Below are 14801 nucleotides of genomic sequence, written 5' to 3' on the forward strand. Positions count from 1 at the left end.
GCCATAGGTGACAACAGGTTTAAATAAGCAAGACAGTTTCAAGGGGAGATAGTAGGATAATTTGCGTGTGGGGGAGATAACAACAAAAAATTCTTAAATTCCAAAGAAATGGCCGAGTTCAGTGAAGTACTTGAAAATAAAAATTATGTAAGAAGCAGATAACTAAAAGGGAGAGACTACTAAGGATCTAATCGCTGAATCTCTGCTGAAATGTCGCTTTCGTCTAAACAATGATCTAAGGCATTAAGTAAAGATACATATCTGCAAACATATTTCATAGTTTCAAATAATGGCAAGCGTCACATTAAAGTTATTAATTTCCTGATAAATGATATCGATATATAATTGTATCATCATGTACATGTATAAAAGATAAGTAATGTTCAGCTTTTAAACCAGAGCACTACAGTTCATCGTCTAAACCAGAGCACTACAGTTTATCCTCTAAACCAGAGCACTACAGTTTATCCTCTAAACTAGCACTACAGTTCATCCTCTAAACCAGAGCACTAAAGTTCATCCTCTAAACCAGAGCACTAAAGTTCATCCTCTAAACTAGCACTACAGTTCATCCTCTAAACCAGAGCACTACAGTTCATCCTCTAAACCAGAGCACTAAAGTTCATCCTCTAAACCAGAGCACTACAGTTCATCCTCTAAACTAGCACTACAGTTCATCCTCTAAACCAGAGCACTACAGTTCATCCTCTAAACCAGAGCACTACAGTTCATCCCCTAAACCAGAGCACTAAAGTTCATCATTTAAACCTTTAAACCAAAGCTTACATTGAGTGAAATTGCTTTACATTGACTATAATAAATGTGTGTGATTGGAAATATTTTTTTTTTTTTGATGTTTTTTTTTGTGCAACTTTCATGATCATAAAATGCATAAAATGCATATTGGAGAAGATGTCATTGATGCTTTTTTAACAGCTATTTTTTTTTAAATAAAGGTGCTCGAGTCTGACTTCGAACTCTCGGTCTCAAGCCTCCACTAACAAATTGAGTAATTTATTTCATTGGTCCACTAACAAATTGAGTAATTTATTTCATTGGTCCACTAACAAATTGAGCAGTTTATTTCATTGATCCATATGTTTTCATCGACTTTGAATAATTTCGCAACCAATGGTACCCAAAGTAGACAGAGTTGATAGAAGCTTTCTAAACAATATCCGTGACATCGATTTTCTGAGTCAATAATTGTATTCGGATATATTTAAAATGGCAATCAAGATGAAAGAAGCTATGGCCTGAGCTGATTGTCTGTGGTGGATGTCAAGTACATTGCTTTGTTTCAATTATTTCATTTTTGTAAGAAAACAAGTTTACAAAGACAGTTTGTGTGGAAACACACAAACTCAAAATCGGCCCCCGAAGTGGTCCACCCAGGCAGGTAAAAAGGCAGGTTTTAATATTTTCAAAAAGAATATCAGAATGAAATTCTATCAAAGACAAATGACAGAGAAGAATGGAGAAAGAAGGTTGACAGATCTTGTGTGGTGTCTCAGCGGTCCAGCAGATCAAGGGATAGGTGAAAGTGAAGGTGAAGTTAGATGTGAACCTGGCCTAACTGATTTCATATAATGATTATCTTATTGATCTAATTGTTTTGTATAGGGTCAATCTCTTATTTAAAGCCTCATTAAACAAAAATAATTAAAATCCTTAGTTAACTCCTTCTCTCCTAACTGACGATACAAGCGTTGATTCCACCAGAATGTGGTAAATAATTACGGAGAGAAAGATTTAAGTGTCTTATGCATTCACAAAGAATGCAAAGTATATGTGATAATATGAAAAACTACTTATTAATTGTTGTTTAAAATTGTGTTCCACTTATATTTATATCAAATAAATTTTTCTATTTGAAAAAAAAATAGTAACCATTTTTTTGGGTAAATATAGTAGTTATTATGACAGAACTTACTTAACTTAGCAATACATTGTAAAAAAAATATTTTTTTGACAAAAAAAAATAAAACCGTTTGCATAGATGTATTAAAAATACTAAATAGCATCCTGTGTTTGTTACTATTAATAGCGATTAGTTGTAAAAATGGTGTATTTTTATGAAAAAAAATACTTGCATAGTTGATTTTAAAAATTAAATTTTTCACTTTCAGAAAAGAATAGGTCTAAAATATCATGATGTCGGATTTTCTATATATTTTCTAGTTTACGAGATCTAAACGGGACGGACAGACGGACAAATATTCCACACAAAACTAATAGCGTCTTTTCCCCTTTCGGGGGCCGCTAAAAAGGCTTTTATGTAAGTGCTTTCATAAATAATTTATGCCAAGCTATTCTCAACACGACAGGGTTAGATGTGATGGTGAAGTCGGATTAAATTTTATTTATTTCTATTATTTGAGATATAAACCCAAACAATCAGACGACAAACGTTGCCCAAGGAGCCCACTACAAATCTATAAAAAAAATGTATAAAAGCCTTTTTCTTTTAATGCAAATTAGAAATAATGTTAAAAAATAATCTAACCCTTTTTATTCCAATTCCAATTTTCTTTGCTCCTCTATTGGTCACACACCAAAAGTTGAGTTTGTAACGTAAGATAATGTAGCCACTTCGCCGACACATACACATGTAGATGTAGGACTTTCTTGTTAGTCTCTACTATCTAATATAATGTAGCATATATGGATAGTTCCAAAGTTGTTCATATTAAACACTTTTATAGTCCTTTGAGGGAATAATTTTAAATCTGCATCAGAAACTATGACACTTTATGGCTTCATGGCTGCAACATGTTCTGAACACAGGCGACATGGCTTTCCTAACCGCCACCACTCCCCCATACACACCCCCACCCCCACCTCGTTTACCTGACACATCTTGCCATCGGCCCCTGACCAATAAATCCCTTAATTTCTTACCAGGGCTGGACATTAATCTAAACAGTTCAATCCTTAGGGAAGATTACACAGTTAATACACACTCTGGGGTTCTGGGTGGCAAATAATGTTGACTTTCTACAGCAAAGACTGTGATGTTGTGTAGGTACTTGGGAACTCGCGGGATGCAATTCAATGCTTGTAAAAGAAGTTTGAACAAACTTTCACTAAATATGAGAAAGGATAGAGGCAAGTAGAATATACTCTTGACCATTATATTATATTATCTATCTATCTATCTATCTATCTATCTATCTATCTATCTATCTATCTATCTATCTATCTATCTATCTATCTATCTATCTATCTATTTATCTATCTATCTATCTATCTATCTATCTTTCATCTGTCTATCATATCTATCTATCTAACATCTGTCTGTGTATCTATCTATCTATCTATCTATCTATCTATCTATCTATCTATCTATCTATCTATTTATCTATCTATCTATCATCTGTCTATCCTATCTTTCTATCTATCTATCATCTGTCTATCCTATCTATCTATCTATCTATCTATCTATCTATCTATCTATCTATCTATCTATCTATCTATCTATCTATCTATTTGTCTATCTGTCTAAGATGGAATTAAAGATTACTGTTTGAATGTTATCTTCGTGGTTATTTCGTCTTGTTGTGATCCTGGCACCATCTTAGATTGAAAGGTTTTTTAAAAAAATACATTTAAGTAAAAAAAGTGATCAAGATTTTCGTTTTAAAACATTAAAATATGTTAATTAGAATGTTGTCATTCGAGTAGAGAGAAAGCTGCAGGTGGAGTAGGTTACGCTAGGAGCGTTTCTCCGGATGTGTTTGTTGCATTAACTTCCTTTACCACTTCTTTGTAGGGACAAAGTTCTTTCTTAAATCCGTTTTATTTGTTAATAAGCCTCCAGCAGATGTCATTCTTGATTAATATAAATTTATATTAAAAAATTGATAAGATTATTTTAAAACTATTCTATGACTATTCCTCTTATTAGCTTGAGAACCCCTCATTGGTTCAAACAATAAAACAAAACGTGAGGAAACTGAAGGCTATTTCGGAACGGCTCTAAATATTGTCCTACAATACCATGAGTTTATGTCGTTGTGAAAAAGCTACTGATTAATTAATCTCAAAATGAAAACGCTAATTTTTTAAAAAATATAATCATCTTAAAATTTGGAGATTCAGTGGCTGAGTAGTAAAGAGCTTGGCTTCCGAACCAAGGGTTTCAGCTTCAGTTACTGGGGAAGACTGCAATTTTGAATTTAAAGATTTTAGGGCGCCTCTGAGTCCACCTAGCTCTAATGGGTACCTGACATTAGTTGGAGAAAAGTAAAGGCGTTGGTAGTTGTGCTGGCCACATGACACCCTCGTTAACCGTGGGCCACAGAAACAGATGACCTTGAAATCATCTGCCCCGTAGATCGCAAGGTCTTAAAGAGGTTTATTTTTTTTAAAACACTGCTTTAACGGGAATAGCAGCACGTGACTTAATTTTTTTTTGTTCATTAAAAAGTTGAATAAATTAATAGTCGTTGATGAACATTTTGCTCGCGCACAGTTCCAGTCCACAAGGCCTTGGAGAATCATTAGCTGGACTGTTCATACAAGAAATAGTTAAGCTCAGCTCGCTGGAATGGCCTCTCAAATAATGTTGCATTCAAAGATAGAAATAGAATCAAATTGTATAGACCACCATCAGCTAGGAACTTACCATTCACTCGCGTTCATGCTAGTGCGTAAGCCTTTTTTGTTTCTTAAAAACTATGACAGCATCTTATTTTCTCATTGTGTCTAGCCTTCTCATGCTTCAATTTGGATCGACTTGGGGCGGTTCTAAAGTTCTACCTTAAGACATGTCCACTCACTTTCTAGATGAATTTCTCTCTCTAAATTATAAAAAAATTTTTTTAATGATCTTTTGTTTTTTGTCAGGTACAATAAATAATATAATTTTGCAAAATTTACAACTTGATCCCAGAATGAGTGTGGGAGAAATAACGTATACAAACTTTTTTACCAAACAGACAGAGTGAGCTTAAGCTCTGAAAAAAAGTCCCTTACATTTTTATACAATTAAAAACAAATATCAAACTGTAGGCCTACATTCAATAATAAAGACGCACAAGTTTACACGTCAGTGTACAGTGGAAGGAAGAAATGTTTGAATTCAAGCTGCATTGAATGTTATTACTTTGTGTCTGAGAGAGAAGACCTTTTGTTGAGTGTGCGCCGCCATTGTGTAGAAGTCATGAAACAAAAATAATTAATGTCATCGTTAGAAGCCGAAACTCGGTGATAAGTTTGACTGTCTCGTGGTCACGTGGTCTCATGGCGTGCTGAGAATGTGCTGTGTAACCGAACGATAGTGTTTTATTTAGAAAAAAAATATGTGTTTAGGCTAACCTGATTGTATCAGAATTAAGCAGAAAAAAAAAGGATTGCCTAAAGTTACCGTCATTTTAGTGAGGGTGAGTTCATAAGATAATGCATGCTATTGGGAATTCAGTTAGCTTTGAAAAATGAAAGATGTTCAATGCTCTTCTACTAAAGAATTAAATAAGATAACAAAACCCCACATATTTAGCGACATTTGTGAATAACGGAGGATCCGTTTCTCTTATAGGTATCAAACAAAGTAATTAATTATAAGTAATTGATTGACTAATGGGTTAATAATTTTTTTATTGATTCATGCATTATCTTGGCCAAGATTAACTGTGAGGCAAAGTTTCATGTTGATTCATGCATTATCTTGGCCAAGATTAACTGTGAGGCAAAGTTTCATGTTGATTCATGCATTTTCTTGGCCAAGATTAACTGTGAGGCAAAGTTTCATGTTGATTCATGCATTTTCTTGGCCAAGATTAACTGTGAGGCAAAGTTTCATGTTGATTCATGCATTATCTTGGCCAAGATTAACTGTGAGGCAAAGTTTCATGTTGATTCATGCATTTTCTTGGCCAAGATTAACTGTGAGGCAAAGTTTCATGTTGATTCATGCATTTTCTTGGCCAAGATTAACTGTGAGGCAAAGTTTCATGTTGATTCATGCATTATCTTGGCCAAGATTAACTGTGAGGCAAAGTTTCATGTTGATTCATGCATTTTCTTGGCCAAGATTAACTGTGAGGCAAAGTTTCATGTTGATTCATGCATTTTCTTGGCCAAGATTAACTGTGAGGCAAAGTTTCATGTTGATTCATGCATTATCTTGGCCAAGATTAACTGTGAGGCAAAGTTTCATGTTGATTCATGCATTTTCTTGGCCAAGATTAACTGTGAGGCAAAGTTTCATGTTGATTCATGCATTTTCTTGGCCAAGATTAACTGTGAGGCAAAGTTTCATGTTGATTCATGCATTTTCTTGGCCAAGATTAACTGTGAGGCAAAGTTTCATGTTGATTCATGCATTTTCTTGGCCAAGATTAACTGTGAGGCAAAGTTTCATGTTGATTCATGCATTTTCTTGGCCAAGATTAACTGTGAGGCAAAGTTTCATGTTGATTCATGCATTTTCTTGGCCAAGATTAACTGTGAGGCAAAGTTTCATGTTGATTCATGCATTTTCTTGGCCAAGATTAACTGTGAGGCAAAGTTTCATGTTGATTCATGCATTTTCTTGGCCAAGATTAACTGTGAGGCAAAGTTTCATGTTGATTCATGCATTTTCTTGGCCAAGATTAACTGTGAGGCAAAGTTTCATGTTGATTCATGCATTATCTTGGCCAAGATTAACTGTGAGGCAAAGTTTCATGTTGATTCATGCATTTTCTTGGCCAAGATTAACTGTGAGGCAAAGTTTCATGTTGATTCATGCATTTTCTTGGCCAAGATTAACTGTGAGGCAAAGTTTCATGTTGATTCATGCATTATCTTGGCCAAGATTAACTGTGAGGCAAAGTTTCATGTTGATTCATGCATTATCTTGGCCAAGATTAACTGTGAGGCAAAGTTTCATGTTGATTCATGCATTATCTTGGCCAAGATTAACTGTGAGGCAAAGTTTCATGTTGATTCATGCATTATCTTGGCCAAGATTAACTGTGAGGCAAAGTTTCATGTTGATTCAAGAATGGGTGTAGGAGTACTAAAGTGTTCACATTTTTTTTTACCCCAGACAGACAGACAGACAGACAGAGTAAGTTGATGTAAGCTTTGTAAAAAGTATAGGAGAAATATGAGAACATCTTTGAGATAAGCACATAGTTTTATATATTAAACTCAAGGTTTCATATACTAAGCTCTGACTAAAGGTTTCATATACTAAGCTCTGAATCAAGGTTCATATACTAAGCTCTGACTGAAGGTTTTATAATCTATTATATTCTTACTCAAAGTTTCATAAACTAATAATATTCTCTTATTCAAGGTTTACTTTTCTATGACTCAGGGTTTAATAAATTAAGCTCTGGCTCAAGAGTTTATATACTATGATTTTACTCTAAGTTTCTGATTCAAGAATTCTTATTCTATTCTCTGACTCACAAGATTGTTTATACTATACTCTTGACTCAAGGATTGTACTATTCTCTGGCTCACACGATTGTTTATACTATACTCTTGACTCAAGGATTGTACTATTCTCTGGCTTTGGACTAAAGTAATGAAAATGCTTACACTCGCACGAGACACAAATAATAGGCTTGTTTGTATCCAAGGCAGACATACTAGAGAATATTAGTTTGGACATGTTGATGGAACAATTAGCCACTAAGATTTGTCAAGCTTTAGTACAGATGGTGCTAGAAACACGTGCTACGCTAAAATACGTTTGTCGGTCGTATCAAGTACCAATTATCGTGAACTATTTCTAGCTTACCTACGGTCTTACACTTAATCAACCTATTAGTAGGCACTCTTTTAGAAAGTAATTATATCAAACAATTAATGAAGATTAACTCTTTAACTCTCCGTCAATGTCAGTACCTTTGGGAGAGTTTGATTAAGATTTTGCAGATATTACTATCTATTTTTCATTTTGTTAACATTTTTGTTACAAGATTTTGTGCTTCCCTTAAAAAAGGTTTTTAAAACTTTTGTGGCCATGAAGTCAAAAAAGGTTGCCGACAGGTTTAGCTATTAGAAAAAATGTCTCCATCTAATCTATAGTTTTTTTATACAATCACTGTGAGTTGATTAACTTCTCAATTTATCTACTGTGACAAAAACATCAACTGCGATTTAATAATAATAATAATAATAATCTTTATTATCCGTAAGGAAATTTGTCTTACAATTTGTGCATTACACCAAACAAAAAACATTATAACTATAAGAAACCAAAGTGTACATTCACACCAGACTCACTCATAATTTACATGTGACAAAGTTTATACCAGATTGTTCTTATTTAATGATTTGATTGCCAGGGGAACAAAAGAGTGTTTGTGTCTGTTTGTCTTTGCTATCGGTGTCTTGTATCTCTTTTGTGATGGTAAAATCACAAAATCCTGACACAAAGGATGATGCTTTTCGAGGATCTTGTTAGCTTTTTCATAGATGTTTGTGTTTCTATCAGCCTAAATCATCCACTGTGATGTGTTTCTATCAGCCTAAATCATCCACTGTGATGTGTTTCTATCAGCCTAAATCATCCACTGTGATGTGTTTCTATCAGCCTAAATCATCCACTGTGATGTGTTTCTATCAGCCTAAATCATCCACTGTGATGTGCTTCTATCAGCAGGGCCTGACATGGATAATGGAAGGCCCGAGGCGAAGTGAGTTGTGTGCCCTAAATGAAATACATGTACAGTAAAAATAACAGATAAGAAAATAAAGACCGAAAAAATAAAATTACGCATTTTTAAATCTAAAGCATCAAATAAATGAAATTCATAAATCGCAATTTCTGTAGTAGAGACAGAGTTTGACTAGAAAACATAGTCATAGTGGCTGCTCTACTAAATTTGAGATCCGATAAAAGTTTCGCAATATTTTCTCTAAACTTTTGGAGCAATTGGAGGTCCTAGATGGCTGCCTCGTTTGCCTATACGTCCGGCCCTGCTATTAGCTAAACACATGTACTGTAATGTACTTGAACAAGTTTCCTTTAAATGTCACAGTAACAACGATCTCTTATTAACTCCTTTGCCTTCGGGCACGTCTTCAATTGGAATATTGCAATGCAGTCTCTTGGATGTAAAAAAAAAAGGAAAATAATAAAATACTTTTTTTTGTGTAAATTAATCAAATTTGAAAACCTCCGCACTTACAACTATTTCTCAATAATTTATAAAATATTTCCCTTCTTCGATATCAAACAAAATAATCAATAACAAATATTCAATTGACATATGAAAAAATTTTTAATTGATTCATGTTTTGTTAGCTACAACAAATAATTGTTTAAAGTTTCAACTTTATCCGTGAATATGTGTAGGGACCAAACCCTTCACATTTAGCAATCTGTGCATACTGAAGAATTACTTTCCTTGTTGGTATAAACAAAATTATAATTATTTTAAAAATATTCTTATTCATGTCTTGTCTAGGTCAATAACATAAAAAAGTTTCAGCTTGATCCAAGAATAACGAGTTCAAACGTTTTATCAGACAGACAGACAGACGGACAGATTGAAATGATAGAAGCTTTGTAAAAAATGGTATGGGAGTAACTACTGAAGAAAACAGAAGACTATTTTCCTTGGCACAGTCTACAAAAGAGCTGAAAACTGTAGCAAAAAGCTGGCTAGAAGAAGAAGAATGGGAGTAGCTATAAACGACTTAAATCTATAAACAGTTGATAAAACACAATGGAATGGGCGATATGGCTACACACATGAGCATAGAATGGTACATTACAAACTCTAGAAGAGTCACCATTTTATTTATTCTGTTGCCCCTTCCAACTCCTACGGAGAGATAAATGTTACTGTGCTAGCCTGTCCTTTCGTCCCAAAGCTACATAGAATTATGTGCATGCCTATATTCCTACTGCTTCGTTGACCATTCGCTTGACCCACTGAACCTGATTCTAATGCTCTCGTTTCCTTTCCTCCCAAAGTGACGTAGTTCCAGGTGTATCCCTAGATTGTCTACTGCTTCATGCGCCTATCGCTTGACTTCCCCGCGTGCCTGATATCAATGTCCATTACACCTGTAATGAAACGGAAAGATTTTATCGTCTTGGAGTGGGAGGTCAGGTGTTTATTTGCTGGTTGATAGCTATCCTGTGATATAAAACAAAATTGCCGATACAGACATTTATATCCGGAACAAACAACCTCGATGTAGTAATTTCCAACTCTCTCAGCCCCTTGTCCCTGAACCAAGCAATTGAACCGCCAATTTTTATGTCGACAATAAAATGGTAATGTACATGTCAGGTAGTAATTGCCGTACGTTTGTAAAGAAGCGAAAGTTTTAGTCTTTGTTTAAAGATTATGGTTGCTAGGTTTATGCATATTTCGGTCCTTGACTGACCGATAAAGATATAACTTCAACTGATTATAAAATGAACCTCTCAACTGCCTCAATATGAGCTTACATAAAAAAAAAAGTCGTAGTTTTACTAGTATAAGCCGAGCAATGCCCAAACCACGACCTGCGGGCCGTATCCGGCCTATGAGACTGTTCTATCTTGCCCCTCGAAACTTCTGCACACATTTCATTATGAAGACGTTTTTGACTCGGCGATTAAAAAAACAACACCTGACTGTAACACGTATGTCTTAGATTATTGTGGCGCTCATTAGTGTGACCATTATTAGTGTGGCCCTCGTGAGTGTGTCCCTCATTAGTGTGGCCCTTATCAGTATGGCTCTTATTAGTGTGGCCCTTATTAGTGTGGTCCTCATTATTGTGGCGCTCAATATTGTGGCTTTTTTTTTAGTGTGGCTCTCAATTGTGTGGCACTCATTAGTATGATCCTCATTAGAGTAGACATCATTAGACATCATTAGTGTAACCCTCCTTAGTGTGACCCTCACTACTGTGACCTTATTGTCGTAAATGGAAGGGCACCACTGCTACATAGATTGGCTCTGTATTAGCTCTAGACTAGGGTGAATGTATCATACTGTAAATAGAAACCTGACCTCCATACACCGTTCTTTGATTCTTGACTTTTCAAATAGAAGACTAGTTGGGAAATCTAAACGATAGGCCAATAGTAGCTTCAAATGAACGGAACTCGGTTCATTGATTGGACATTTCGATCAGCTGAGAGCTTACAACTCCATTAACGAGGAATGAAAAGCAATTACGTTTTTCCTAGGCAATGTCAGGTAGACTGTCAAGGTGTGGAAATGAATTACCTATTTCGTGACCCAAATGAGGTGATGGATACAACAACCTGGCATCAATACATTGCCCTTGACAGTCTCTAGGTAAGGTAGTGTACACTGGTGGTCTGGATTGACTCTCTGACCAGGCCATTATATTAGATACGTAATACATTTTGGATAGAGTGAAATGAAAAGGATAAGATTATAATGTTTAAGTTTATCTTTTCAACATTGTTAATTATATGTCATAAGCAATTGCAATGTTTTCATAATATATAATGAGCTATTGCATTATTTGAACTGTATATAATGAGCTATTGCATTATTTGAACTGTATATAATGAAGTATCACAATATTTGAACTGTTATGAAATTCACAATATTATTAACTGTAATGAAGCATCGCACTAGTTTAACTTTGTTTAATGAAGTATCACACTAGTTTAACTTTGTTTAATGAGTATCACACTAGTTTAACTTTGTTTAATGAAGTATCACACTAGTTTAACTTTGTTTAATGAAGTATCACACTATTGTAACTACACGCAATGCAGGCTACTGTTGCAGTATTTTAACTGTGTTCAATGTACTGTCACAATAATATCACAATTAATGTACTGTCACAATAATATCACAATTAATGTACTGTCACAATAATATCACAATTAATGTACTGTCACAATAATATCACAATTAATGTACTGTCACAATAATATCACAATTAATGTACTGTCACAATAATATCACAATTAATGTACTGTCACAATAATATCACAATTAATGTACTGTCACAATAATATCACAATTAATGTACTGTCACAATAATATCACAATTAATGTACTGTCACAATAATATCACAATTAATGTACTGTCACAATAATATCACAATTAATGTACTGTCACAATAATATCACAATTAATGTACTGTCACAATAATATCACAATTAATGTACTGTCACAATAATATCACAATTAATGTACTGTCACAATAATATCACAATTAATGTACTGTCACAATAATATCACAATTAATGTACTGTCACAATAATATCACAATTAATGTACTGTCACAATACTACCACAATTAATGTACTGTCACAATACTATCACAATTAAATGTCGAGTTTTAAATGTGTAACTGCATGCTTAACTTTGTCACTTTCTAGGCATGTGGTTAAACAAGTTGAATAGGTCGAAGGTCATTACGCGTCTAATCTTACTGATTAGTGGCCTATTGTTGACCATATTTGGACTTGTGCACTGGGTGACAAGCTATCAAGAATGGATTAAAGTTATTCAGGACAGTCAGATGGCCATGGAATGGGAAGGTTTCGGACCTGAACGAGGTAAACTACTGACCCTTTTATAGCCTGACGTTTACAACATTTGCCAAAAATAGAAAAACTAATCGCAACAAAATGACGGATTTCACTGGGGCAAAAAAACAAAACAACAACAACATTGAGGACATATACATAATACAAATAAACCAAAATAAACCCAAAACTCATATATTTTACTATTTTACACACACACACACATTACATATATATATATTATGTGTGTGTGTAAAATTGTGCAGTTATTGAGTATGGACTTTACCCCTCATTGCTATTAAATAATTGACCCACGGTATACAAGAAATGCGATCGATAGATCTAGTTGATTTTTGTCATTGACATCTAGTACATAGAAACGCACACACACATAAATAAATAATTGCTTCACTGATGAAAAGTATTTGATCAAGATGCGTCAAGAACTTTCCAACATTGTGGAGTGTCTTTTGTTCCCTCGAAGAAATAAGAGAAATGTATACAGCGGTATATTGATCATTGTCCTGTTTCAAACATTCCAATTTCAAAACATTTCTTTCATACATACATTTACAAACTTTTATCTTATGACTTCGTTTCATTTAACTCTTTCTCTCTGTTATTATTTTTAAACGTTTTGAAGGAATTCTTCATTTGGCTCATTACTATTTCACTATCCTGTTATGATTGAGCTTTAATAACATTGCTGTTTGTTATCAGAAAATGTTGTATTTGGAATAGAATTAAAGGGAAATGCATGCTCTTTTTTATATAACACAAAGTCAAGTTTATAAAATTAATTATTAATTAAATTTAATGAGATCAAATCAACGATGGTATCGTTGATTAGGAGAGAAGAGTTAAACTTAAAGTAGAAAATGGTTAGTATATACTTGCTGTCGCTCTCTCTGTCTTCCTCTCTTTCTCCCTCTCTTTTTCTCTGTCTCTCCCTCTCTCTTTCTCTCCACGCAAGAAAGTAATTCGTGCTATTTAGAATCTAAGCATAAAACAATAACATCCCTATTTGCAACAAATATAGGCCAGTGTTCACAAATGATCATAATCCAATTTTTTTTACTTTTGTAGTTTTAACTGTTGTTTTTTTTCCCTACAAAGCTTATATCAACTCATTATGTCTGTCTGTCTGGTACAAAGTTGGTACACGTTATTTCTCCCACACCCAATCTCGGATCAAGCTGAAATTTCTTTTATATGTAAACACAAGAATCAATTGAAAAATTAAAAAAATAGTTAATTAATTATAAGTAAATTATTTTTTTTTTGTAGACATCGAACAAGGGAAAGAAATTGTACTTGACGGATGTGATGGTATAGTTTTAATTAGTCCCCTTTATATTTTGTATGTGACCGCTTTAAAGTTTGAAGCTTACAATAGATATTTATGAAACCTTCTATTTTCATAAGCGATTCGCTGGCACAGTGGCTAGTGTGTTGGCTTGAGCCTTCGAGTTCAAATTAAGATCTTTTAATTTAAAAAAAAAATAGAAATGCATTTTAAAAAGTGACCTCTGTAATATTTACCCAGATAACCCCTCTCCCTTCTCTCAACTGGTGCAGACATGTGAAAAGATCATAACGTATTGAGAAAGCTAAAAGCATGAAATAGCGCTAAGCAAAAAAAAAATAGGTAAAAATGGTTTTTAATCTTAGAGATTTATTATTGTTAGTCTAGATCTATCACATATTTAATTACATGACTGATCCAAACTAATTGATACAACTACGCTTGTTATTGATGTTTTTAAAGCATATATTATATTTTCTTTTTTTTTTCTATTAATTTATTTAAACATATTTACACCCTTTCCATTTACAAAACGCTGCGCACTTATGTTTCTAGCTTTTCACCTTCATTTCACTATAGGATGAAAGAGATTATAAACCAAATGTAGATATTGAAAATTGAAACACCGCTATCTGTTATGTACTACGTACTATGTTTAAAATGTAAGATCTATAAACTTTTTTAAAAAATTTCATGAAATAAACTTGGTTATCTTTAAAGGTTTATATAATTTTACCGTGGTCACCGCCATGCTGGACATTGGGCGAGGTTCATGGCAACAACAGAGCAGGAAATACAATCAATACTTGCTGTATATGCAACGTGTCCTGAGGCTGGACGTGAATGTTGTGGTGTATGTGGATGAGAAGGGAAAACCTTTTATTGAGTGGATGAGGCGAGGCAGAGAGAAACACACGAGCATTGTGGTCACTAGTCTTACGGAACTTCCTTACTATAGGTAGGTCATTGTGGTCACTAGTCTTACGGAACTTCCTTACTATAGGTAGGTCATTGTGGTCACTAGTCTTACGGAA

At 34.1% G+C, this 14801-nt stretch overlaps 1 protein-coding gene across 7 annotated transcripts in view; it reads left to right on the forward strand.

The window, feature by feature from the left end:
- The window catches only part of LOC106050733 (protein HtrL-like), a 48686-nt gene that overhangs the window by 25731 nt on the left and 8154 nt on the right, over positions 1-14801 (forward strand). For 5 of the 7 annotated variants that reach the window (XM_056035044.1, XM_056035045.1, XM_056035043.1 and 2 more), the window contains 2 exons: positions 12312-12491; positions 14488-14725. In XM_056035044.1, the coding sequence (XP_055891019.1) occupies positions 12314-12491; positions 14488-14725 (416 nt within the window). In that variant the 5' untranslated portion in view covers positions 12312-12313. Of the gene's footprint in view, positions 1-8084; positions 11247-12311; positions 12492-14487; positions 14726-14801 lie in introns of those variants that run through there. The other 2 variants (XM_056035047.1, XM_056035048.1) reach the window with 2 other exon arrangements.

This window comes from Biomphalaria glabrata, chromosome 7 (genome assembly GCF_947242115.1).
Source record: "Biomphalaria glabrata chromosome 7, xgBioGlab47.1, whole genome shotgun sequence".
Taxonomy (NCBI): Eukaryota; Metazoa; Mollusca; class Gastropoda; family Planorbidae; genus Biomphalaria; species Biomphalaria glabrata.